The 25,769-nt window shown below is 36.6% G+C and overlaps 2 protein-coding genes across 2 annotated transcripts in view; both read left to right on the top strand.

Moving 5' to 3' along the window:
* Positions 1 to 6: 6 nt before the first annotated feature.
* On the top strand, positions 7 to 16,107 carry muc3a (mucin 3A, cell surface associated). The gene is made up of 12 exons (XM_017310300.1): positions 7 to 273; positions 392 to 507; positions 3,051 to 3,109; positions 3,593 to 3,635; positions 3,741 to 3,790; positions 5,710 to 5,822; positions 5,940 to 5,987; positions 12,037 to 12,211; positions 12,769 to 12,930; positions 13,852 to 13,946; positions 14,772 to 14,962; positions 15,048 to 16,107. Exons 1-12 carry the CDS (start codon positions 252 to 254, stop codon positions 15,090 to 15,092), a joined length of 1,119 nt encoding a protein of 372 aa, XP_017165789.1. The 5' UTR covers positions 7 to 251; the 3' UTR covers positions 15,093 to 16,107.
* Positions 16,108 to 23,203: 7,096 nt separating this feature from the next.
* The window catches only part of ache (acetylcholinesterase (Yt blood group)), a 24,150-nt gene continuing 21,584 nt past the window's right edge, over positions 23,204 to 25,769 (top strand). The window contains exon 1 of the mRNA XM_008434980.2: positions 23,204 to 23,469. The gene's annotated coding sequence lies outside the window, so the exon portion shown is untranslated. The remainder of the gene's footprint in view (positions 23,470 to 25,769) is intronic.

Genomic DNA, 25,769 nt, shown 5'->3' with positions numbered 1-25,769 from the left:
CAACCTCTCCATCTGGTTCAGTAACATCTAGCCCTGTTGAAACAAGCACTCGGTCTGGGACATCCACATTCCCTGACTCATCCACACCCCATCAGGTTGATACTACTTCACAATCTCAACAAACATCACCTGCACAGTCTGGGACAACTGTAGCTGTAACAACTAGGAAGCCATTCCATTGTCACAATGGTGGTACCTTTAATGGAATCAACTGCATATGTGTCCTTGGGTTTTCTGGTTCTTCATGTGAAATGGCGGAAGCAGTTGTGCCAGGTACAGTGAATTTTCTATAGTTAAGTGTTATTCCTCTCAGCCATAGATTTCACTCTGAGTTGAGAGCCCTGTAACTTTGAATGAATGAATGAATTTATTTATTCTTTTATCTTTCCAGGTGCTTTTAATCGGACAGTGATCATTAATGTGGTGATCAGGGAAAATTACATTCCAGAGTATGACAACCCATCATCAAATGAATACAAAACATTTGTAGGAGACTTTCTGAGTGAGGTAATATAATTCACGTCAATTTGACTTTAGTGTTATTTCAAAATGTTTAGTAAATAATCTGGTCTGCAAAAATAAGTATTTGCAAATAATCATTTATCATACCTCTCATTTAGATTATTTAATCATATTTAATTCAGTCCAGTTTATTTTGATAGCTCCAATTAACAATGTCAACTTGAGGCACTTTCCGAGAAATTCTTATAACTCAGTCACAGTCTGGGCTTTAGGCTTAATGTAGCACTGACTGTAGCACACTAAATATATCCATCCATCCATTTTATTGACACCCTTGTCCCTCAGTGGGGTCGGAAGGGTTGCTGGTGCCCATCTCCAGCTAACGTTCCGGGCGAGAGGCGGGGTCCACCCTGGACAGGTTGCCAGTCTGTCGCAGGGCAACACAGAGACACACAGGACAAACAACCATGCACACACACATTCACACCTAGGGGAAATTTAGACAGACCAATTAACCCAACAGTCATGTTTTTGGACTGTGGGAGGAAGCCGGAGTACCCAGAGAAAACCCACGCATGCACAGGGAGAACATGCAAACTCTATGCAGAAAGACCGGGGCCGGGAATCAAACCCAGAACCTTCTTGCTGCAAGGCAACAGCTCTACCAACTGCGCCACTGTGCAGCCACACTAAATATAAAAAAAATTATTTACATGTATTTTATTCTTATGTAACACCAATTCAGATGTCCTGGGATTCAAACCCAGTGCATCTTTACTGCAAGGCAACAGCGCTACCAACTGTGCCACTGTGCAGTCCATAAAAAAAGTCAAGATTTTTCAAAATGTAACATCACAAGCACCAAGTTTAAGTAAATATTTATTGCTAAGTCCCACATTTTACCCTAAGAATATAAACTCTACATCTATACTGTATAAATCACTGTCACATGCTAATTGCTAATTTGATTTAAAAATATATTTTTTATTATTTATTTAAATTCTAAAAGTTTTGTGGTTCAATATTCAATATTTAATGTCATTATTATAGTAACAACAAAATCACATTTTGGCATCCTCTCACATAGACACATTGCTAAAAGTGCAGATAATACAACTGCAATACCATAAAGTGCAGTAATAATGATAGTAATAGTTGACCTATAACAAACAAAAAAGTTCCATATACTAATATGGTTTTATAATTTTTCATGGTATTCAAGAGAGGATAAATCCTTTGACCCATTTTCCCAAATATTCTTATTTTTTTATTATTATTATTATTTTTTATTTTTTCACAAAAACAATACAGTAAAATATTATGACCACAACAAGATAGGTCACAAAACCACCAATTATCGTTTCGGTTACGTTTACAAAGACCGCTGTCTAAAACATTTTTAAATATTGATTGGGGAAAAGTTCCACATTTGAAGACCGCATGGGCACATAAGAATTAACTTTAGTTGTTATCTTAGGGCACTAGATGGAGCATGTCATTTAAATGCGCATGAGCTGTTGACCTTTAGTTTCCACCTCAAATTTTGAGGTGGGCCTTCAGTATTACTGTTTTCTAAATGAGATGTAAACAGTAACCTGTCTAAAAGTAACATAAAAAACCTATCTATAAACCGGAGATCCACTTTTATTTTGAAAAGAGAGCGTCATAACTTGTGCTGTCGCGCACATTAAAATCGAGTACAGGCTGGATTTACTGCCATTTCCGAAGAGGCGGCTAGCTTTATCCCACTGATAGATGGGGTTTCTGATGCTGGCTGTCGGCTTCTAAACACTTCAGATAATGCTGACATTACTGTAGGAGCGCTAACGATGTCATAGTTGCCTCTGTGAGTCACTGGCTCTCAGCTATTTTTCTGTCTGTGAAACCCGCCTACTCCTGCTTGGTGTCCAATCAGAAGCTGAAATTTTAAGTTAACTTCCGTTGCAATCAACCTCTGTAAGAGAGTTTGATAGTGAATGCAAGAGACTTTGATAGTGAATGCAAGAGACTTTGATAGTGAATGCAAGAGACTTTGATAGCAAATGAAAGAGAGTTTGACAGTACGTGTAAGAGAGTTTGATTGTACGTGTAAGAGAGTTTGTAGGTTTTGTCCCTTGGGGCCTCTCCTAGTTCCCTACTGTGGAAAACATGGTCACCCTAATCACACCAAAAATGTTACAGTTCCATGTAAACATGTTCCACTATCTTCACTTCCACATTTTAATCTAGAATGTTTTTTTAACATGCAGTAAAAGTAGCATAGCAAGAAAAACATTTGTTCAAACTTAGAAAATGGATCGTTGGAAAAAAAAAACAAAAAAAAAAAACATCTCTTCACTTTTCCACCAGTACTTCCACAGAAACAAATCCATAAATCTGTAGTGGTACACACTTTTCAGAGCTGTAACCTAAGCCTCTTTTTTCTGATTGGTCAACTGTAATTTTCTAGAGTCTTTGATATTCAGAGAAATGATTGCAGCAGCAAAGTAACCTAAACACAGGCTAGCACTCATGAAATTAAAACTAATATGTTTATACAAGTTGATTTATTTGTTCAGTAGCTGCCATCACTGTGTTTTCCTTTTCAGATGAAACCAAAATACCAAGAGGTTCCATTTTTCAAAGATATTATTGTGACCGGGTTAAGGTAAACAAGCTATAGTATATTTTAGTTGCTTATAATGTTATCATCAAGATATGATAATTCCAAAACGAATATTTTAGTAATGTGATTTTAAGCAACAAACTGTATAAAACTCTTTGGTAACACTTTATTTGAAGGGGTGTGAATAAGACTGACATGACACTGTCATAAACATGACATAACACCTGTCATGAACATAAAGGAGTCTTTATGAATGTTTATGACAGTTGTCATGAAGTGTAATTTGGTAAATAATGACACTTTTAATGCAAAGTTGCATTGAAAGTCCATTAAAAATGCCAACTTTGCATTAAATTATCATAATTTACAAAATCATGCAAAGTTGGCACTTTTAATGGACTTTTTATGTAACTTTTAGAGCAACTTTGCATTAAAAGTGTCATTATTTGGTAAATAATAAAGTGTTAGGAACTCTTTTTAAATTGCAGTCATAGTTGACGAGATTCTTGTCATTGCTTCTCTTAGCCGTGGAGGTCCTGCTTCAACATTTGATCACACTGCAGAGGAGGTAAAGCAGTTTAAACACTCTACAAACTAATAATAAATAATTAAACCGAGTGTGAACCTCATAGCTGACTAATTTATTTATTTCTTTATCTTATCTTTATTTCAGATAGGAGAAGTCAAAGCAAAGGCGTTCGACTTTAAAGAAAGCACAGACAAGTAAATAAGTGTACATGGTTTTTTTTCAAAGCAAAAAGTTAAATCCTTTTTGTTGATTGAACAAAACAATGCTAAATAGAATCTGCCTAAAAAAACTCCTTCTACAGACAAGCATAAATAAATGAAAAGATTTAGGGAAAAAGAAAAGATTTTCTTTGAATACTTCTGAAAAAGAAACAAAACAAAAACCTCTATTTTTCTGTTGAAATGTATTATTTTTCAATGGAAATATTGAAAAATAGAAGTTTAACAAACTCAGAGTGCCTCTTTGTTGGCTTTGCCAAGCAAGCAAGTTCTTAGTTACCGGAACAACTGATATCAATAAATAAAATGAACTCTGAGTATCTAAACCTTGAGTAGGCCTTGTTGAGGGTGAACTCATTATGAGTTGGAAAAGGATCTGCAGACATTGCAGATCACATGCTTGAAATGTAACAGCTGCCCAGTTAAGTATAAATAAAACTCTCTGACCAGTTAACAGAGGAGGGCTGAGTAGTCTCAGAGTGAAGGTGAGGGTAAGGTTCCTACAAGCAAACCTTCAAATGAGCTTTTCAGATAGTTTCATATTAGTTATGCAATATATTTAATAAATAAAATCATTGGTGCAAATCATATTGTCTGATTGTTCTTCCATCCAGAACATCTGATTGCCACTCATTTGAATGACATCACGGGCTAGCCCTGTAGCTTCTTGTGCATTAACTCCAGCTGCTAACTCACTTCCCAGGATAGCGTCTTTGACGTTGATGGTTTTCAAGTACGCTAAAGATTTTGTTTCCAGACGTGGTAGCAGACTTCATCTTGGTCAAACCGCACCAGCAATCCTCTTCCTTACATCGTTATACCAGGAACTTGCCTTGCCTCCATGATTCTTCTGCATTTGGGTCCTACTCCATCAACCACTGCCATGACAGAACTGAATTTATTCAAAGCTCCATCAGACCTCACAGACATGGAAGGTCTGCTGCTGAAAAAGCTCCGTCTCCCCTGGTAACGAGCTGAGTTCTGGGAAGAGTCTGTTGTTGGTAGAACTCTTCTGTGCATGTACAACCTCAGAAAGATAAAGAGGTTCCAACCTATATGGACATTCCAAGTTAATAAGATCTTATCAATTCTAAAAAAAAAAATTCTAAAGGTAGTCAGTGGGGGAAAGTCAATACAATGGGGCAAAATGTTCTTTCTGCCTTATCCACATTAAGAGACTTGAATAAGATGAAGATTACAAAAAAGAGACTGGTTAATCCAGATAGAGGGAGTTGCGATAGTTCAACCAAGGAGTAATAAAAGTATAAATAACCATCTTCATCTCAAAGGCATTTTGGGGAAAATAATTCTTGATCTTACTAGAAAGGCTTTGATGAAAAAAGCTAGATTACTGCAGTGACTTGTTTATTTCAAATCTGAATCAAAGATTGACCCCAAGATTCCTAATGGATGTACAGTCAGACGAGTCCAACGATCCATCAACACTGTTGCTTCCTGTCAGCAGGTTGGATTTACCAAATAAACTTCTGTCTTTCTGTTGTTTACATAAAGTAATTTCTACTCAGTCCAAATACTGCAGTAGATTATCTGCTGACTGGGACCAACTGGTTTTTACAGGAAGACAGACTTCCTGAATATCATCTACATAAAAATGGAATGATGCATTATACCTTTGGAAAATGAACCCAGCTACAAGAAAAAATATGACAGGACTAAAACGGAGCCTTGTGGTACACCACATCTGAGAGGAGCAGCAGCTGACATTGTCTGATATTTGAAAGCTTATAACAGTCACAATATTTTGTTGGTCTCAAACAGAAACAATAACAGTTGAAACAAAAAGTGCATTTCATATACAGAACAGTTGTACATGTTTTCAAGATTAGGATTAATGTCATAATTTTAGCTAATTCAGAAAAATTTGTCTCCCTCAGTGTAAATGTCGCACATGATGTGGTTCTGGAAGTTAATAACGGCAACCATACAGGACAATATAAGGAGGGCTTTCAAAAGGTTGAAGAAGTTATTGGAAATCTGTTGGAGTCAGGTAATATATTTTAAAAAATCATTCTTAACAAAATCACAACTCAATTAAATCCTCACTGATGCCTCATTTTTTCTGTTGAGCTCAAATAACAGTTTTTTTTTCTCCTCTGATTTTTAGGTTATGTCATAACTTCCTCAACGGAGGAAACAGATGTAGACGAGGAAGGTAAGTGTTTAACCCTTGTCTGTAGAAATGGGGTCCAACTGACTCCACACAGGTAAAATTTGTATCATTTGCCATAGTCCTCTACGTTTGAATCAGTCCACGCACACACAAGGCTTAAGCACTCTATGGGCAAACTATGTTTTACTTATGTTAAAACAAGTAAAAATTTGATGTATCAGGACCTCAAATGCTAAGTTAAGAAAAATAAGGATACTACTTTGTGTCAAATTTTAATTAATCGAGTTTGATGGATTAAAATGCCACACCCAAATCAAAAATCGATAAATCGATACTATCGCACACGAACATCTGTTAAATCTACGTCATATATTGCTTATCGTATAAGACATTTGTTTTAATAAGGTTTTATAAAGTCCTTATCATATAAAAACATATGTTTTGATTTAAATTAAGTTCTTATCAAAATAAAACAGACAAGATTCTGGAACTTTCTCCTCTATTGCATCATATAAACATTCTGGAACTTTCTATTGCATCATATAAACATTCTGGAACTTTCTCTCTATTGCATCATATAAAATAAACAGACAGGATTCTGGAACTTTCTCTGTTGCATCATATAAAACATTCTGGAACTTTCTCTTAAATAAGAAAACATGTCAGAGCAGAATTTATCGCATAAAAAACATCTGTTTTGATTTAAATTAAGTTGTTATCAAAATGAAACAGACAGGATTCTGGAACTTTCTCTGTTGCATCATATAAAACATTCTGGAACTTTCTCTCTATTGCATCGTAGAAACATTCTGGAACTTTCTCTCTATTGCATCATATACAATAAAACAGACAGGATTCTGGAACTTTCTCTGTTGCATCATATAAAACATTCTGGAACTTTCTCTCTATTGCATCGTAGAAACATTCTGGAACTTTCTCTCTATTGCATCATATACAATAAAACAGACAGGATTCTGGAACTTTCTCTGTTGCATCATATAAAATAAAACAAATAGGATTCTGGATATTTCTCTTAAATTGTAAATAACAAACATGTCAGGGCAGATTTACATTAAGTTGTTATCAAAATAAAAACACCCTGCAACCTGTCCAGGGTGTACCCTGCCTTTTGACCCAGTTATTCCCCTCCCCCTAAGTTGAAAGTTTTATACCTATGCAAATTTTCTGATGCAACTCCTCCTCACATAGACTCCACCCCCAACTGCTTTTATCTTCCTGCTCCCCAGCAGATGCCCCAGCCCACTTTTATTAGTCTATGTTTGAATGAGCCAATAGAGATAAAGGGGTGGAGTTTCTGTTTTTCTGCTTTAAATATTTTTCAGAGGCCCTGTCATTCTTCTTGTTGCATTTGGTAGAGGAAGAACCAATTGCTCTGACAGAAAAAAAATGGTTCGCATTAAAAGAGAAAAGCCTCAAAAGAGAAGACAGCAAGAAGCTAATCAACTAGCATGTAGCTCATCTGCTCCAACCTCAGAGACTACAGATGGACAAAACCATCACGAGGCCCTGCTCCATGGCTGATGCTTCATCCTCTACACTCCTGGATACAAATCTGCTCTTACCTCCATCAGCAGCGTTCGAATCCTCGGTTCAGCACGAGATTCCCACGTTCCAGGACTCCGAGCATATTAGGCTCGACTCCAATGAATCCCACTCTGCTGAAGCTCCTTCATCCGGTGTGGGAAAAACTAAGACCTCCTGGTGTTATCCAGTGGGACCTCCCTTCTCTGTGAGACTCCAAGCTCGGTCTATTAAATTCCAGTCCATAAATTGGATGCTTCCCAAAAGTCCACCTTTTTTTGTGCAAGAGAAAACCTGAAGATAAAAGGCAGCAGTGAGGTGAAGTGAGGTGGAGAAGCTAGTCTGCCAACATCCGACTCAACTGCTTGAAGATCCAAAAATATCAGATGGGAACCCCACCACCAGACCCTGCTCCATGCATCACTCCAAGAAGTAAATCATTACAGTTGGACAAAGTTTTCTCTCTATTTATTTATTTATTTATTTATTTTTGCTTCATTCATATAAATTTAATCCAATAAAGAACTTTTATTTCCACCTTCAAGTCTGGATCCACTCTCAGTCACTTCATCCCAGTCAAGGCTGATGAAGAAATTAAGGTCATGGAAATTATAGTCACTACTCAATAGTTAAGCATTTAATAAATCATGTTAATTGTTATATTAATTTCAAATCATAATAAAAAAAGARAATAGTTTATTTCATAAACAAAAATTTATCTGTGTTTACATAACTTCCTCACCGTCTCTTTCTCTGTGCTGCTCTCAGCTGGTATCTGATAAACCGTCCTCAGCTCTGTCACTTCAGCCAACCAACTTGGCTCCAGGTGAATAAAGGTCCAAATAATTTTGAGTCACTATCTACTAAATTGTCAAGTATCTTATTGACTAATATTTTGTTTTTACAGTAAATAAAAAAAAAAAATTACAATTTAAATAAAAAGAGAATGGATTCATTTTGTGGACAACTGATCCATATTTTTAACTTTGAGAGCTTTTCTTTCTCTGTGCTGCACTCGGCTTGTATCAGAAAACTCAGCAGCCTGTCTCCAACAGCCACTTTAAGCTGTTGCTTATTAAAAATAAAGTCAAGGAAATGTGGTTCTACTGATCCCTAACTCAACAAGTATTTACTAAGCCATCAAACATGCACAAAATTACTAATATTAGTACAGGTTAATCATTTTAAATTAAGTTAGAATTGCTTACCATGTCTTTAGTTTAGTTTTTCTTCTGTCAGGTAGTTTTCTATTTATCATTTTTAACTCCTCTCCTATCTAGAGAAACCAAAAGAAAAAAAAAAACACCATAGCACTAGCACACGATTAAAGAACATACTTTTTCATAGAGATTAGGACAGAGCACAAGAATGACAGGACCGAGTAGAACTTTGATAGCTTGGCCTCTAGTCAAAGGAACATTTTTATCATCCTGTCTGATTATGCACAGAGAGGCAGACCCAGCAAAACAATAAAATAAACTAAAAATGTATTGCCCATGCTGTTAGTGATTCTGTTCAATCGTTCAACCTTATTTTTCCTGAATATATGATAAAAATGTTCCTCATATGTCTTGTGCAGGTAATGGTAGTTGTAGCGTAAACATAGAGGTCAGTTATACAGCTTGTTTCAGTCACAGAAAAAAGAAAAACCAACCAAATATTAAAATAGTTTTCCATAAACTAATATTAAATAAGATACTTTTATCTCCTGTGTGTTTAAGCCTGACATGCATGAACAAGATGATTTTTTTAAAGCTGGTTCATTTTGGTTTACGATGAAATGGACAAAGCTAATCTTTAATTATGCATTTATTTTTATATGGAATCAGGTTTGACTAGAGGCCAAGCTATCAAAGTTCTACTCGGTCCTGTCATTCTTGTGCTCTGTCCTAATCTCTATGAAAAAGTATGTTCTTTAATCGTGTGCTAGTGCTATGGTGGACTTTATAAAACCTTATTAAAACAGATGTCTTATACGATAAGCAATATATGACGTAGATTTAACAGATGTTTTATACGATAAGCGTTTTATGACGTAAATTTAACAGATGTTCGTGTGCGATAGTATTGATTTATCGATTTTTTATTTGGGCATGGCATTTTAATCCATCAAACTCGATTAATTAAAATTTGACACAAAGTAGTATCCTCATGTTTGCTAAGCGTGTGCTTAGGTTGTTTGTGGCATATAAATATTATAATAACAATGTATGAGTGAGCATTGGGTTGGGTTAGTACACAAAAAGGAACTCTCCATAACATGGAGTAAGTCACGGTTTAGGGAAAAATGAGCTTTAAGGAATGTGTCAGATTTGTTCTTTCACCAAAAAGAATGTGATTTGTGAATATTTCCAAATGTAATTAAATTACTAATATCTAAAATCTTGTGACAAATAAGATTTGTCACAAGATTTTAGATATTAATAATTGGTATATTTACCCCGCCTCTTGCCCGAAACGTTAGCTGGAGATAGGCACCAGCAACCCTCCTGACCCCACTAAGGGACAAGGGTGTAAAGAAAATGGATGGATGGATGGAATAATTAGTATATTTTAAATTAAGTTCTTATGTTTCATCAACTGATGGATGTATTTACAGTTTGTGTGACCATTTGCACATAATATAAAGTATTGGACAATTAGTAAAAGGTTTCGCTCTGCAAGTAAAGTTCAGCCTACTTTTGGATAGTCCTACACACATTTATCTTCTCTAGACAAAAAATATATTTTTCAAAGCCCTGGGTTTCCAAATGATCCACCTCTGAACCTAAACACATCCCCCACTTGTAAGAAGTTTCTTTACAACACACCAGTCAGGTATAAGCTCTGTAGAAACACAGCGACTAAGTTCCACTTTTTTCAACAAAGGTAGGAGTCAGGAAAGAAAAAGAGGATGGAGATCACTGAGGAGAAGAAGAAAGTAGAAAAATACAATGCATAAAGAGACTTAGGACCCCCAGGTCCTAAGTCTCTTTATGCATTGTATTTTGAGACTTAGGACCTGGGGGTCCTAAGTCTCTTCATGAACAAGACACACTTTATTTGTTAAAATCTGGATGTTACCAATCAACCTTGTTATAACATATGGAGTGGAAATACCAATAAAATGGTTTTTGCCTCTAGTTCAGTAATCAGCAGTCTGTTTTTACTTTCACGTCTTTAACCACATTTGTGTGAGATTTTACTCCAAGAGGTCATCATCACTTTTTGTTTATTAGTATTAGCAAATAATTGTGCAGCAACTATTGAACACAGGCTATGTTTTGTAACATGCATCTCAATGTGTTTCTGATTCACAAATGTAACCACTGTCACCCAAACTGTATAGATGAGTACTCCAGAAAGCATTAATTACACTAGAATTTAATCAGTAATTTGAGTAAAAATTTTTACCAGTTAGCTGAAACTATTTTAATTGTTTTCCATTAAGATAAAAGAAACTGAGACAAGTTGTCATATTTATTAGCCCTGTTGCAGATAGCAAAGCCTAAAATTTGAAATACTTTGTCCCCGAGGGGTAATTCACTTCTGACAGTCTACAAAATCCTCACACAACAGTCCCATTCCAGAGAGAGAAGCAAAAAACAAACTGATATTCACAAACTTATGTCAGGACTGAAATGATTCATCTGGAATCATTTCAAAGCCCAGCAACTAAATGAATAAAGGATTTCATGTACTGATTTGATTTGATCTTGGCATATGCAAACTTCTTTCTTATGGGAACTAGGATCGCAAGGGTCTTTAAGGATGAATCTTTCCCTCTTAGTGACTCTTGTTCTGAAGAACCAATAAAGGTCTTTTAAGCACCTCCCACTTTCTTTGTACTGACCTTAACTATATGTTCATCAACCTTTTTGTTTGCCATGCTAAGGTTAACAGCTAGTACACCATCACAAAAGTTATCACAGATTCAATAAAATAAAAATGAAGCATTCTTATGCGATCGATAAACTATTTGTTTTTATTAATAAAGTCTCAGCTTGGCCTTGTTGCAGATGCATCAGTGTTGGCCTTAAAGCTAGCCTGTTGTCTGGAATGGAGTCCATACTGGCTGACAGTCTCTATCATTTACCATGGATAAATGTTGGTACAATCATAGCCATACGCTAACTTCTTCAAAAATCCATCAGTATATTTTGCTTTTGAAACATTTAGCTGCAAGCATGAATTATTGCAACAATGGATCAGCTGGTCTAAAACTGGATCCTGGCCGTGGTCTCTGGCTGGGTTCTTTCTGTGGGGAGTTTGTATGTTCTCCTCATGTTTGCTGCATGTGAGTTCTCTCTGCTACTCTGGTTTAACCCCAGAGCCAGACATGGATGAATGTTCAGATAATTGTCCGCTCCAATTCACTCCTGTGTGTAAGTCTGCGGCTGCCTCGTTGTACCCTTCCTTGTGTGTGTGTGATGGAGTAGCAACCTGTGTACCCCTGGTGTATCCTGTCTCTCACCTTCTTATTGTGGGAGGTACTCTGATGGTCTCTGAAAGGAGCTGGATGGATTAAGTTGGCATGATCTTACTAAAACCTTCTGTCTTTTTTCTGTAGGTCTATGTAAGAGAATACTGCAGGACTCGGATATAGCTGAATACTTCAGTAATTTTACATTAGAAAATGGCACGATTGTTTGTAGAAGCAGATGTGACCCAGAACATAATGAGACTATAGAGTGCCATAATAAGGGGACCTGCAGCATCTTCAAAGGGTTGGGAGAGATCTGCATGTACGTTGACATGTTTGGTTTTTTTTAATACTGATTTTACCTAACAAACAATATCAACTTTTCACTTTTCCAATTTTAGCTTATCTGTTGCTATAGAGATCAAGAACTGTAACTCCAAAAAACTGCAGCTTATTAGATTATACTGATTTCACGGTCTTATTAGTCAAACTTAATCTATATTTCTAAATGATGAGAGAGATACAGTATGAAGGTCAAAGTAGACAAGCACTCTTCTAAGAACTGAGCAGTTCTTCAGTCCTCACTGCAGTTTATTTAACTTTAAATATGTTTAATTGAAGACACCTTCCTGTGTTCCAGTTCAGTGCATCACAATCGACCACACTGACTTGGTTCATATAAAAGATCAGTTAATAAACATTCCTGCTAAAGTACTAAGTAAACCGAAGGAAAAACATAACTTTTAGTGAACAGGCTGTTATAAGATTTAGTTTTTAGCATCTCAATAAAATTTTCTATTAATATTTAAATGAATATTTAATTATTCACTACACTTTGTTGTTTGTCTTTAATTGTGTTTTGATTCATTCCTTCCTTAGATGTGAAAACGTGAACAGCATCTGGTACTTGGGAGAAGATTGTAGCTGGCCCATACAGAAAGTTCCGTTTTATGCAGGGCTAAGTGTGACCCTGGCTGTCTTGTTAGTTGCTGTGGTAACCCTGGTTGCATATGCTGTTGTCAACAAACAGAAACACACAAAGTAAGTAAGCTGTGATATGTTTTTTTTTTTTTTTGTTGCAAAACATGATACCGCTAACAAAAAGGGAAAAAGACTAAGTGCTTTGCCTTTAATGTATCCATGAATCATACATTTTACAGCACATTAACAAGCAGAACTTTAAAACAGACATGGTGTAGTGATGTAGTGTTATGCCCTTAACGTAGAGAGCACTAATTCACATGGACAACTAAAGTCACCATCTATGAATACTGAGGGAGGCTGGGATGGAAGGGACCGTTGAAGAGTAATTCATGGCCAATAGCAGATAAAATCAAGAATATGTTGACAGTGATTACACACTATAGTTCTACTACCGTATTTTCCACACTATAAGGCGCACCTAAAAACCTTCAATTTTCTCAAAAGCCGACGGTGCGCCTTATAATGCGGTGCGCCTTATATATGGAAAAAGTTTTAAAATAGGCCATTCATTGAAGGTGCGCCTCATAATCCGGTGCGCCTTATAGTGCGGAAAATACGGTAATCTTTAAACACAGAAATGAAGTATTTTTTCACTGAGTGCTTCTTGCTGTAACTGGATGTACAGAGAATGAAACACTGGTTGTTCACTTTCTTGTAGCAGTGTATGATGCACACACAGAAAATGATGCCTTAACAAGAGATTTGTTTCTGTTAGTTTGTTAAAGTCGTCCTTATTTAGCTACTAACACCTTAGCTGATCTTACAGTAGAAAACTGAAATATATTCCAGTAGCTTCCATGTTGACTAATTTGAGAATATGTACGACCGAGCAACAGACGGAGGATATAAGTGTAGTAGTGTTAATGGTTAAAGGTTAGAGGCACTAATATTACTCTAATTCCAAGCTGATTTTCAGCTCAGCAATAATCTAAGAACAGATAAAAATTCTAGTATTTTACTTAAACTCTGTTTCTGCAGAAAGAAAGACGTGAAGCAGAAATTGGTGAACCAGTGGCTGGATGATGACTATGAGTGGTCCAGAGCTGCAAGCCCAATAGGCAAACATGGAGCAAGTAAGTTTCTAATCCATACGCATGAGAGTTATGGGTCCAAGATATAGACATTAAAATATGAATGTTTTTTTTTCTTTATCATTTCTTTATCAACTATTTATATCTGGGCCAAAATAAATAGGGAAACTAAGAAAAAATAAAAAGTACATGTACAAAAAAGTTTGTTTTTTTTATACATGTTGGAAGTATTCTAAAATCATTTGCAATTGCAGAACTCATAAAAAATTCTAAAGAGAAATGTTTAACATTTGTATGCAACATTTATACTATTTGGTTTGAGTTTAAAAAATAAATCATTGGGTACAAATGAAGAGATCACTTAAAATGATTAGTTTTTCTTGACTTTACTTTTCATAGGTAAATGTTTGAGTAAATTGAACATAGTTCTTTTATTCTTTGAACTACTGACATGTCTTAAAATTCCAAGCAAGAATTTTGTATTTATTTGCAGAGAATGAGAAATGGTCAAAATCATGAAAAAGATGCAGTGCTTTCAGACCTCAGATAATGCAAAGAAATGTGCATTTAGAAACAACAATACTAATGAAATCAGTATTTGGTGGAATAACTGAGGTTTTCAATGGACTTCAGAGAAGTGGTCTGTTCATTTTTTCCACAGCTCTTATCTCTGGACACTTTCCTGAATTTTACAAGAACACACAATGTTATTAGACCAAGTAAAGCACAGATAACACATTAAAGCCTTTTGAACGATGGAAAGACTTTGACAGGGAATGTGATGCGAGTCATCCATTGAAGTTTGCATTGTTTTACCATTTTTTGGATATATATATATATATTAAAAAAAAGCCTGTTCCTTCACAGAAAATGGATCAGTTATGTACGGGAACCAGCAGGCGCCTTTCACATATGGCAGCAATCGGTTCAACCCGTCAGAACGCATGTTTTCACTGCCGCAGAACCTGCACACACATGACTCGTCCTTTCCTAATCCTGGATATGGCACGCCTGCCTTTTCACCCTCACCCAACACGGATTTCCGGTTCAATCTGCCGGTTGGTGAAGACAAACATGAATCAGATTTAATCTTGAGGTTTCCCATTTTCTGACTTGTTCTTTTCTTCTTCTTTTTTCCCGAAGATGAGGATTCTCAGGCCGGAGACCCGGGGATCCTTAGATGTCTAGGCTCAGCATTGATTGATGAAGAAACTCCTACATGATTCTGTTTATTTATGTGTCTCTGTGGATGTTTAGATGCTAGATTTTAGGTGTTTCTTCTAAAAACTCTTGCTTAGATTTAAGTCTTTGTTGTTTTTGTTGAAAAGATGACAGATTTTTAGGTTCCCATACCTGAAATCCCAAACTTATTTAACCTGTACATCTCAAAGACTGATTTAATTGGTTTTTGTACCTTGGCAAAGGAAATCTCACCAAAAAAAATTGTTACTACACAAACTGGAACATGTTTGACTAATCAGCCAGTTTAATGCTAACAAAGCCTTTGAACAAAGCAACCAGCTGATCAGACAAAAGCAACAAATCACTGAAGATCTTGGAACTTGTTTCCAGTCTGCAGAGCCGTTCTAATACAGATACACACAATATCACAGATGTGTGATATTGTGTGCAGCCAATGTTAGAAAAAGCACACTAGTAAGTATTATTTCAGAAGATGAGAATGAATAAAGTTCTTATGCTTCATGATATATATTAAACTGTATATGTTCACTTATTTAATGAGCAAAGTTCATTCAGAATCAGTATCGATGTGTTGGACCCACACCACAGGGTGCTCTGACCGTCCTCCATACAATTTGGGCCAGGATCCTGGGTTTGTCCTTTAGTCCTAAGTTATTCTTTATTTTGTTTAGATCAGCCTTTTACCTGTTTTACTTTAGTTTGATCTGTTCTTAGTTATTTTACCCAGATCGTGTTATTAATTTATTGTGTTTAGTTATTCTTTGTCTCACTGAGATTCATATTTTAAAGCTCCACTGTTTGTGTTTTCCTCCTCTGTGCCATTTTCCTCACATAAATATTTCCCTCAATATTTAACCACTGCTTTTTCTTCCAGGACTTGTTCACACACAGCCAGATATCTGATAAACTCAATAGACTTTTATGCGATTTGACTTTGCATTAACATGTAACTTACATTTAATATCATAAAAACTGTTAATAATAAAACCTCAAAAGTGAAGACTTGTGAATTCTCCTTTTTTGCGTTTGCTTGTGAACGTTGGAAACCTGAGATTTAGAAGTAAACACATGACAGTCCGACTGCAACAAATAATGCAACGCTGACGTCACTTTGTCGATGTTTGGCCATGCAGTGGAGGAAAGATGGCTGCTATCAGAAAGTTGTTGATTTTTATCTTTGTTCAGACACTTTCTACTTGTTTATAAGTCCATCTGCTCCAGTACATTAAGTTGCAGAGGACAGAGAGATCAAAGGTCAACTGTTTTACACCAGCTGTCCCTCCCAATATGGACGCAAAAATGACCTTCGACCTTCAACACCCACGTTTCCACATCATGTGTCTACACATGGGCATATACAAGCTTTAACCGTAAAATAACACTTTATTACAAAGCTGATAAATTGTTTTATTAACTTTATATTCCAACACGTTATTTAAAAGTTGTTCAACCTCTCTGTCTGTCCACAGAAATAAATCTCCTGGTACCATGTTTAAACCATGTCTTGGCTTATAGCCTTCATTCAAATATCACAGTTTCGCTCTGGGTTGAATCCCATCAGACTTAAAGGAGAACATCTATTATATCTAACAGAGGTTCATTCCCAAAGTTAAACAGGAAATGAAATAGAAACATCCACATAGCAATCACAGAAAAAATATTAAATCCACAGAAAAAAATGACTCTTATTTAACATCACCATTAACAGACTGGCAGTCAGACAGCTGACCAAAGGAACTGCAGGTAAAACACCAGACAGAGATACTAACTGTTACCCAGCTGCTTGTACCCAAATCTACTTTCTTGTCGAAATGGAAAGTGATTAATACAAGTCAATAGATCGCCTCTACTGAATAAATACCCTAGTTCATATAGGATTATCAAATGCTTTTTAAACTCGTACATTTTTATATGTTTTGGGCTCTCCAATAAGCGTTTCTTATGAATACTTTTAGGAATAAATTGACAATAATCAGATTTCTTCTTATTCTCTATTTATTACTAGAAATTAGCAACAGCAAAAAACACCTCCAAATTCATTTTTTAGTTTCAGTTATAATGTGGACGTTCTGTTCCGCATTTTAAAGTGCTCCTTATCACACCGTATTTATTTGTGCATTGTTGTGACTGAGTACATTTCTCTGCAGAGTCGGAGCAGAGCAGACATGCTGCAGCAGCTGAATCTGGGTTTCACTTTTTTTGGTTTCTTCCCCAACTCAAATACAGCATTGAAGCAAAGCAATGTGAACACAGCGTGGCAAGAGCTGTGAACATTTGGAAGTCGAAGACTTCACATAAAAATAATTGTGAAGTGAAACCACAAAGAGCAGCAGCAATGTTACCATGTGGCTGCGTTGATGTCAGTGAGCACAGGGTGTGTAAGTGGTGCAAATTACAGCGTCTTAAAGTGGATGTGAAGTGGAGCAAAAGAGAGGCTAAGCAAAAAGCAGATTGATGTATTATGCCAAGACAGTGTTGCTGCAGTAGCATTTAGATAATAGATCTGGCTCAGCAGCACACAGTATTCTGTGTGCCATTAGAGATTAGCCTGAGAGAGCTGTTTCACTGCCTGCTGGATGCGGACCAACAAGCACTTAACTCTGTGTATCTCATTTGTACACTAACAGAACAGCATATACTCTCTAAATGTTTGCTGATGCAATGAAACTGAAAAAGCGTAAACTGGTATAGTAGTATAGTTGTAGGTTAGTAATAGTCAAGTTTATATTCTCTATCAACACACTCTTCTCTACCCCTTTGTTGGATTTCTCAGTAATAGTGACCCTTTTCTATGAGACATCTTTCTAGTGTTTTTCTTGTCTTTAACATTAGGTCTGTACTAGTGGAGCCATTTACTTGCATATTTTACTTAACTAGAATTGCCAAACCAATCTGAGGGATTTATCAAATCAAATCATATTGTATTTGTCTAGAACATTTCAGCAGCAAGGCAGTTCACAGTGCTTCACATCATAAAAGTACAAAAATCAAAACAACTGAAACAGTGCATTTTTCCAGGTGCTGTATTTACACATCAAAATGTTGGCTAGTGTTTCAGTTATGGTTTAAAATGAACTCTAACCAGGTGGGTTTTTAGTCTGGATTTAAAAGAACTCAGTGTTTCGGCTGCTTTACAATTTTCCTGAAGTTTGTTCCAGATTTGTGGTGCATAGAAGCTGAATGCTGCTTCTCTATGTTTGGTTCTGATTCTGGAGATGCAGAATCAGAACCAGATTTAAATTTAAATACCAGTATGACTAACGGGGCTTCCAGGTACATTATGCAAAAAAGTGGCACTATCAAGCAACTATTTTACCTTCAGTTGTTAGAAAAATAACAACTACATACACATAAACATATATATATAAAATATGAAAGAAAGTCTCTTTAAAAACTCCTGTTCTCTCTGAAATTGCCTTCAGGAAATCATGGCAACATAGCTCCTCTATTAACCCTTTAACCTTTAACATTGTTCTCATGAGAGTTTCACTGAAAATTAGCTGATAAAATGAGCTCAACAGATGCACAGTTACACCACATGTTTGCTAACTGCTGCTGGCTAGTCTGAAGGAGCTGAGTGAGGGACCCACATGTGATTTGCACAGCTGAATGGTTGCCATGGAGATTAAAGGATTTCTCAAACATGCATGAAAGAATCAAAGCAACACTCTGGGTTTGTTTTTGATGAGGGAATAACATTATAACATGATGTAAAGCTAAAAAATTTACATTTTACAACTTTAAGTGTTTCCCAGATAAAACATGAGTTTATCTCATTTATCAGACTGATTTGCAGTTAGCAACTAATTGTTTGGTTTGTAATAAAGTTGCCATATGACAAAAAATAAAAAATAAAAAAAAAACTGAGTTGAACCTCCAGGAATGAAAATCTATTTGTTTCGCTTTGACACAAATAAGTTATCTTAACTATGGGTAGTTGTTTTATTCAAAAGAGAAGTTAGATTTACTGATGTTCACATTGATGCTTGTAATCAGAAAAGACAACAGCTAAACAGTTGCTAAGAAGAAATGGATGGATTGCAGCTTAGAATAGTGAATCTCACTGAACAGCCTCTGCAGTTCCAGACCACACTGTATTGATCATGTAATAAATAACTTGGGCGTCGGCCTCGACTCTTTAATTCCCTAAAAGCTGTCCACTAGTGGATTTGGTTGGATTCTGTAATTGTAAAGGAAAAAGGAGAAGAAACAAAGAAAATCAGATACATTTGATATAAAGGTGGAGGAACCGCATACAGGTAAGCAGAATCAAATTTAGGGGCCAGCCAACACGGCACCGCTGACCTCTGTCTCATATTATCCTTGTTTGATCAGTTTTATGTTCTGCTTTTTACACCGGTCGTTGTACAGTTAATTAGGGAATTAAAAATACATTAATCTGAACCTAGGACAAATGTTGTTTAGCTTATTATTGCATCTGTCACTTCACTTTTTTTTTATTTTTAGGTTTTACACCAAGTTTTAAAAGCTAAAATTGAAGTTTATGTTTTTACTTGTCAACATGTTTGAGCCGTAACCTCAGTCTACTGAGTCTACCTGATTCATTTGAAGTGTTACTCTGGGGATTGTGGAGAAGGTTAAAGCAGGACATAAAAAGATGTCCCAAGCTTCGAACGTCTCACAGAGCTACGTTCAATCCGTCATCTGGAAATTGAAACAGTACGGCCCAACTGTAAACTCACCAAGGCAAGGCTAAACCTCCTGGAGACTGGGACGGAGGTTCAGCTTCCAGCAGGACAACAGGGCTACAGTGGAATGGTTTAAAATGAAACATAGTCACAGTCCAGACCTGAACTCAGAGAGTTTGTTCACAAACATTAGATGTGCAATACTGTGGGAGACAAACCCTAAAAACTAGCTAGCAGCTGTAACAGCAGCAATAGTGGTTCCACCAGGGATTGACTCAGAGGAGGGCGAGTGCTGTTGCTCACTCCTTCACAACTGTATATCGATTTGAGTCAGTCTTTCACATATAACTCAAAAGAAATATATTTTTGTTTGTGGTTGTAATGTGATAAAATATGGAAAGCTTCAAAGGGTATGAATACTTTTGCGAGAAGCTGTAGATGAACAACAGAACTCTGTGGGAACCTGAAGCTCCAATAAAAGATAGGAAAGTCAACAGACAAATACAACAACCCAAATTCCTGACCCACACACACGCACACACACGCATGCATGTACGCACCCAGACCCACGCACACATGCGCACACAAACACACACAGTCTGTGTAACTTTAAACCTTTGCTTGATATGTTTATGGGAGTGTGGGGAGGACAAGTGTCCCCAGTGCCAATAAAAGCCAAGCCAACAGTTGTCCCTTCAGTTGTCCCTTCAGGCTTGGCAGAGGCTTTGATTGTAAGAATGTGTGTGTGTTCTTGATTTTTTTTAAAGTTCTTTGAGATAAACTTGTGAGCAGAGGACCTCTTGTACATTTTTGAAATATGTATAAATTGCCTTCCTATTTAAAGAATTTGGAAAGCACATGACTTTGAAACAACTTTAACAAAAATCATCAACAGTGAAGAGATACTTGAGCATCAGGTCCTTTAAACACGTGGCAGGACTTCTTTATATAGATATTTAGCTTAAAGCTGCATTATATAACTTTTATAAATAATATGTTTTTTACATATTTGTTAAAAATGTCATTGGGTTGTGACAGTCTAATATGAGTCAGATAATCTGTGAAAAGATGGTTCTCCTCCACTTCCTCTCTGAGCTATTACTGCCAATGCACCGGTCCTGACTGAAAACAACCAATCAGAGCCAAGAGGAGGGGCTTAGCACTGTCAGTCAACCTCATGTATTTGCTGCTAAATGTGTTAATGACCAGAAAAACCATTTATCCGCCATTCATCGGTGGCTACGCTAACTAGCCTGAGCATTTACAACAGGATCTGCTGACGGGGAGAAACTGTAGCAGCTACACAAGATTGTGATTGACAGCACCAAGACCCTCCTCCTGGCTCTGATTGGTTGTTTCCAGTTAGCATTGGAAAAAGGTAGAGGAGCTCAACTTTTTCACAGATTATCTGTCTCATACCATAATGTCACGACAGAGTCACAGTTTTACTGGGATGCAAACCAGATAAACCACTTTAAGACAGATGTACTTGTAACATAAGTTAAGCAACATTTTGGACATGAAATACTTCATTTCATCTGATCCATCAATATTTCTGAAATGTAACCCAATAATTACTGAAGAAAATGGGTTTACTCAGAGAAAAAAAAATCATCAGTTTAGTTTTCTTGTAAAGAGGCCAAATTTTGTACAAAAACATTCAATTCAGACTGTAGGTTAGTGATTGCTGGATCTAATGTAAAACCAGAACAGTATATAACAGTGCCATCACTTAAATAGTTAATGATAATTTACATTTTCATACATCCACAGGCGTGCCTCCAATTAACTCAAATGTTTCAGTTAACTTGTGGAAAGAAACATGAAAGATTTTGACCTGATGCCCGTTCAGGTTTGTGAGTTAGCATTATATCAACAAACTGAATTGAAACAAAAGTAAAACAAGAAACATTTGGTATGATTTAACTTCAGACAATGAGAGAAAAATCTGCCATTTCACTGGTTGGATGAAAATATCTGGTTTCAACTGGACATAATAAACAGAATTGCTCCCCAATAATTTTAGATAAGGAGGAAAGATTAGATAAAGTTTTGCAATGTATTAAATCTTCTTGATTGTTAGAAGTTGCCTTCAAAGCTGTAAAACAAATCTGGTTGTAACAAGCTTTAAGAGCTGAAAAAACTCAGAAAGCTCAACTGAATCAATACAGTACACGTTTCCTCTAGCACTGCCTCACTTGTTGAAGTTCAAGGAATCCAGTTTGGTTTTAAAAGGTTTATTTTATAAGAATTGAATGATGAATGGTAGCTGGAGTGGGAACAGGAACACTGTGAGGAGACAGCAGGAAATAAAACGACGTGTAATACAGAGGAGTAATAATGACGATGGTGACAAGAGCTCACTGGTGATGAGGACGATGGACAGCAGGGAGAGGTCAGTTCAGCTGGAGGTTGTTGGCTGACTGGGTAGAATGATGAGTCCTGGAGCTGAGGATGCTGGAGACGGGAGCAGGAACACAGAGTGACCTCTGGAGGGTGGACAGGTTGTTCTCAGGAGGGTGACACTGAAGACGTGGAAGTAAGTTGAATCCAGAAAATATTGCTGAAGTGAATCTTGGCCGCAGATATTTAGGAGGGCTGTCACTGCGGCAACAACGACTCAGAATCAGACCTTATGGCTACACTGTGGTAAAATATAAAATGTAGGGTAGCGCAGTGGGGAAAATGAAAGAACAGACAGCTAGAAAAGGAGTGTTCACACACCTTCACATGTCTGAGGAACCTGTAGGAATGTGAGCAATTTCCTCTATTAATGATTATCTAGACCCCAGTGTCTGGAGAAAAAGAGGAATGTTGATTTATTGACCTTCAATTATGAGGAATTTTGGCCTGACCAAAACACTGCAGAGAATCTCTGGAACATGAGAGAGTCAAAAATACAGATGAGATTAAGGTTAGAGGAACCCGGTTTTTCTTCATAATTTAGCACAGACTGACTGCATCTATCCCACATGGTACTGATCCAAAAAGATCCTGGACCAATAAGCCTACATTTATTATTTATTGGTCCAGGATATTCTTTCCACATTTCTTTAAACCCACTTTTTTTTTTTTTTTTTTTTTTACTAAAAATCCTTTTTATTGGTCTGATATTTCAGGTTTGTTTGTTTTTTTATTTTATTTTATTTTTTTGACAAAGTTAAATTTGAGTGTGGATTATATTTTGGAAGGCAAATCATAAAAAAATACCACAAATTAAACGTTTGAAATGTATAATTCATTTAATAAGCAAGGAATTTTTTTTTTTTTACTTGAATCACTGCAGTGTACTGAATTTTCGGTGCAGTATATTGTAATGCATGTTGAGTGTCTTTTTATCTTTACCTGTGTTTGTAGATACCTCCTGATGTTCACTTCCTGCGACGATTCGTCTGTTACTGGCTTTTAACTCGTTGCGGGAGAAAATTTGGCACCGAGAATAGCTTGTATTGCTCTCGCGATACAAGCTATCACTATGATGTTTGCATGCAGTATTTATTAGCAGCAGTCTCCCTCTACAGTTCGACTCAGTTGGTAAACGCATTGCTGCTGTAAGGAGGCATTTTCGACATTTCTTCTTTGACAGCACATCATCCTATGTTTTGGAAAACAACTATTAGCAACAGAGCAGAGAGACGCGGACTGGCAAAGGGAGGAGAAAAATTATTCTCCAACAATCCCTCCGCGCGAGTTTCCCCCGCAGAAGCAGCCGGGTAAGACGTTAGCGTTATGTTTATTGTTTTTTATTTATTTTTTTATTTTTTTATTTTTTCATCCGTTTAAGATTTTCTATCATTTTCCATAATTTATATCAAACTGACACTGTCATTGGAGAACATCTTTTCAGGGCTCGGTTTGAGTGAGTGCTTTTATCTTTTGACAGTCGCTCGTGCTGAAATAAATACTCCTTCCCTGGCGCATGACACATTTAACAGAACATGTTTCTCCCTACGTCATTTGTTAATACAAACCCAGTCCGCCGAATCAGTGATATGTTACACTAGGCTTTTGAGGTGTGTACGTATGTTTTTCTAACCTGGCACGATGACAGACTGTTCTGTGCTCTGTTTAATGTTGTGGCTGCTCATGAGCAGCACTCGAAAGCTCCATGAATAAGTGGTTCGAGACCGAGTACCGCATTTTGGCAAATTAAGAGTCAGGGAAATCAGCTTGTTTGCAGTGAAATGCAGCTGCGACTTAAAAGAAAAATACAATGAAGCATAATGTGTGTACTGCTGCCCACAGTTACACAGCCTACAGTACACACATATATTACTGTCTAAACTGTCGGACAGCAATGACGCAAAATGTCCTTTTACTACAGAGGATGAGGATGGAAGCTTGTGGCTGTAGGAGACAGTTAGGAAAATCGATGCGTGACGCGCCTCTATGGCGAGACGCTTTTGGCTGTGGAGAACTGTTCTGATCGAATTTCTTTCTACAGTCCTCAGTGCTTTCTCAAATAACTCAAAGTCTTTGATTGTCTCACAGGAAAAAAAATTATTTGGGCTTGTTTATAAGTTTTCACAGTATTGCTATAATCATCTTGATATTTTAAATCTATCTATCTATCTATCTATCTATCTATCTATCTATCTATCTATCTATCTATCTATCTATCTATCTATCTATCTATCTACCTACCTACCTACCTATCTATCTATCTATCTATCTATCTATCTATCTATCTATCTACCTACCTACCTACCTACCTACCTACCTACCTACCTACCTACCTACCTACCTACCTACCTATCTATCTATCTATCTATCTATCTATCTATCTATCTATCTATCTATCTATCTATCTATCTATCTATCTATCTATCTATCTATCTATCTATCTANTATCTATCTATCTATCTATCTATCTATCTATCTATCTATCTATCTATCTATCTATCTATCTATCTATCTATCTATCTATCTATCTATCTATCTATTATATGTGTCATATACATAACATTACTGTTAATGTGGCTTGGGTCACATGAAATCACCTCCACTGTACAAAACTAGCTAACAGTCACTACAAAAAGCTGTATTGGCTGTTTAGTAAAGAATGGGGGGAAAATAGAATTTAATTTATTATTGAACATACTGTGTGGTCATAAAAAAGGCAGTAAATTAGAGGTGCAGCACAGTCAGGTGACACTCATGACAGCATCGGTATAAGCCTTTGTTGGGCAGATGAAAAACTGTGTAATCCAATAGAAAACCTAAAAATCAAACATAATCTCCTCCATTTAGTGAAGGAGAAGTGAAAGTGACTGCTACCCATCCAGCCAATTATGCATAGAACCCCAAACATATATGAATAGACAAATAGATCAAGCTTAAATGTTCAAAATATTACACAGAATTGCAGTAATATTTGCAATTCTGTGTTGTTTTTTAATATTCTTGTGGGTTTGTGACTAGGAAACGCCACAAAACTGTACAGCAGTAAAGCAGGGCTGACCACGGTTTTCAGATTGGGAGGTACTTAAAAACGTTAAAGTCAAAATGATCTACTGTTAGACAACGGGAGGGCTCTTCTCTAAAATGTTAAGTTATAATAAAATGTAACTAAAACTAAGCTATTTTTGCTTGATGAAAATAACAGAAATAGAACAGCACCTGGCAGGGATTGAACTCAAGTATTTCAGGCTTTAAGCAGATTCACACACCACTCTATATGGAGGCATATCTGACTCCGTCACGCCTTTGCAGTCGACCAGGAGATGGCAGCTGTCCTGATGGGCACCTCTGCTGTGCATCAACAGTTAAAGTGCTACAGCAACATTCCGACACGCCACTGGCATAAAAATGTGGTGCAGCACAAAGCATATGTCCTTGTTGTGCTTTATGAGTGACATGCGGGCTAAAATATTTTTGAGTTAAATGACTGTCCATGGCAAAAAAAATATATTAATCCTGACATTATAAGATGCCTAACTGCGTTCTGATCACCCTCTCTCATTGGAGATTACAGTGGCGTATTAGCTTTACAACATGTACAGGTTTATATATA

Source organism: Poecilia reticulata, linkage group LG18, assembly GCF_000633615.1.
Source record: "Poecilia reticulata strain Guanapo linkage group LG18, Guppy_female_1.0+MT, whole genome shotgun sequence".
Classification (NCBI taxonomy): Eukaryota; Metazoa; Chordata; class Actinopteri; order Cyprinodontiformes; family Poeciliidae; genus Poecilia; species Poecilia reticulata.
This window is presented reverse-complemented; position numbering and strand designations above follow the sequence as displayed.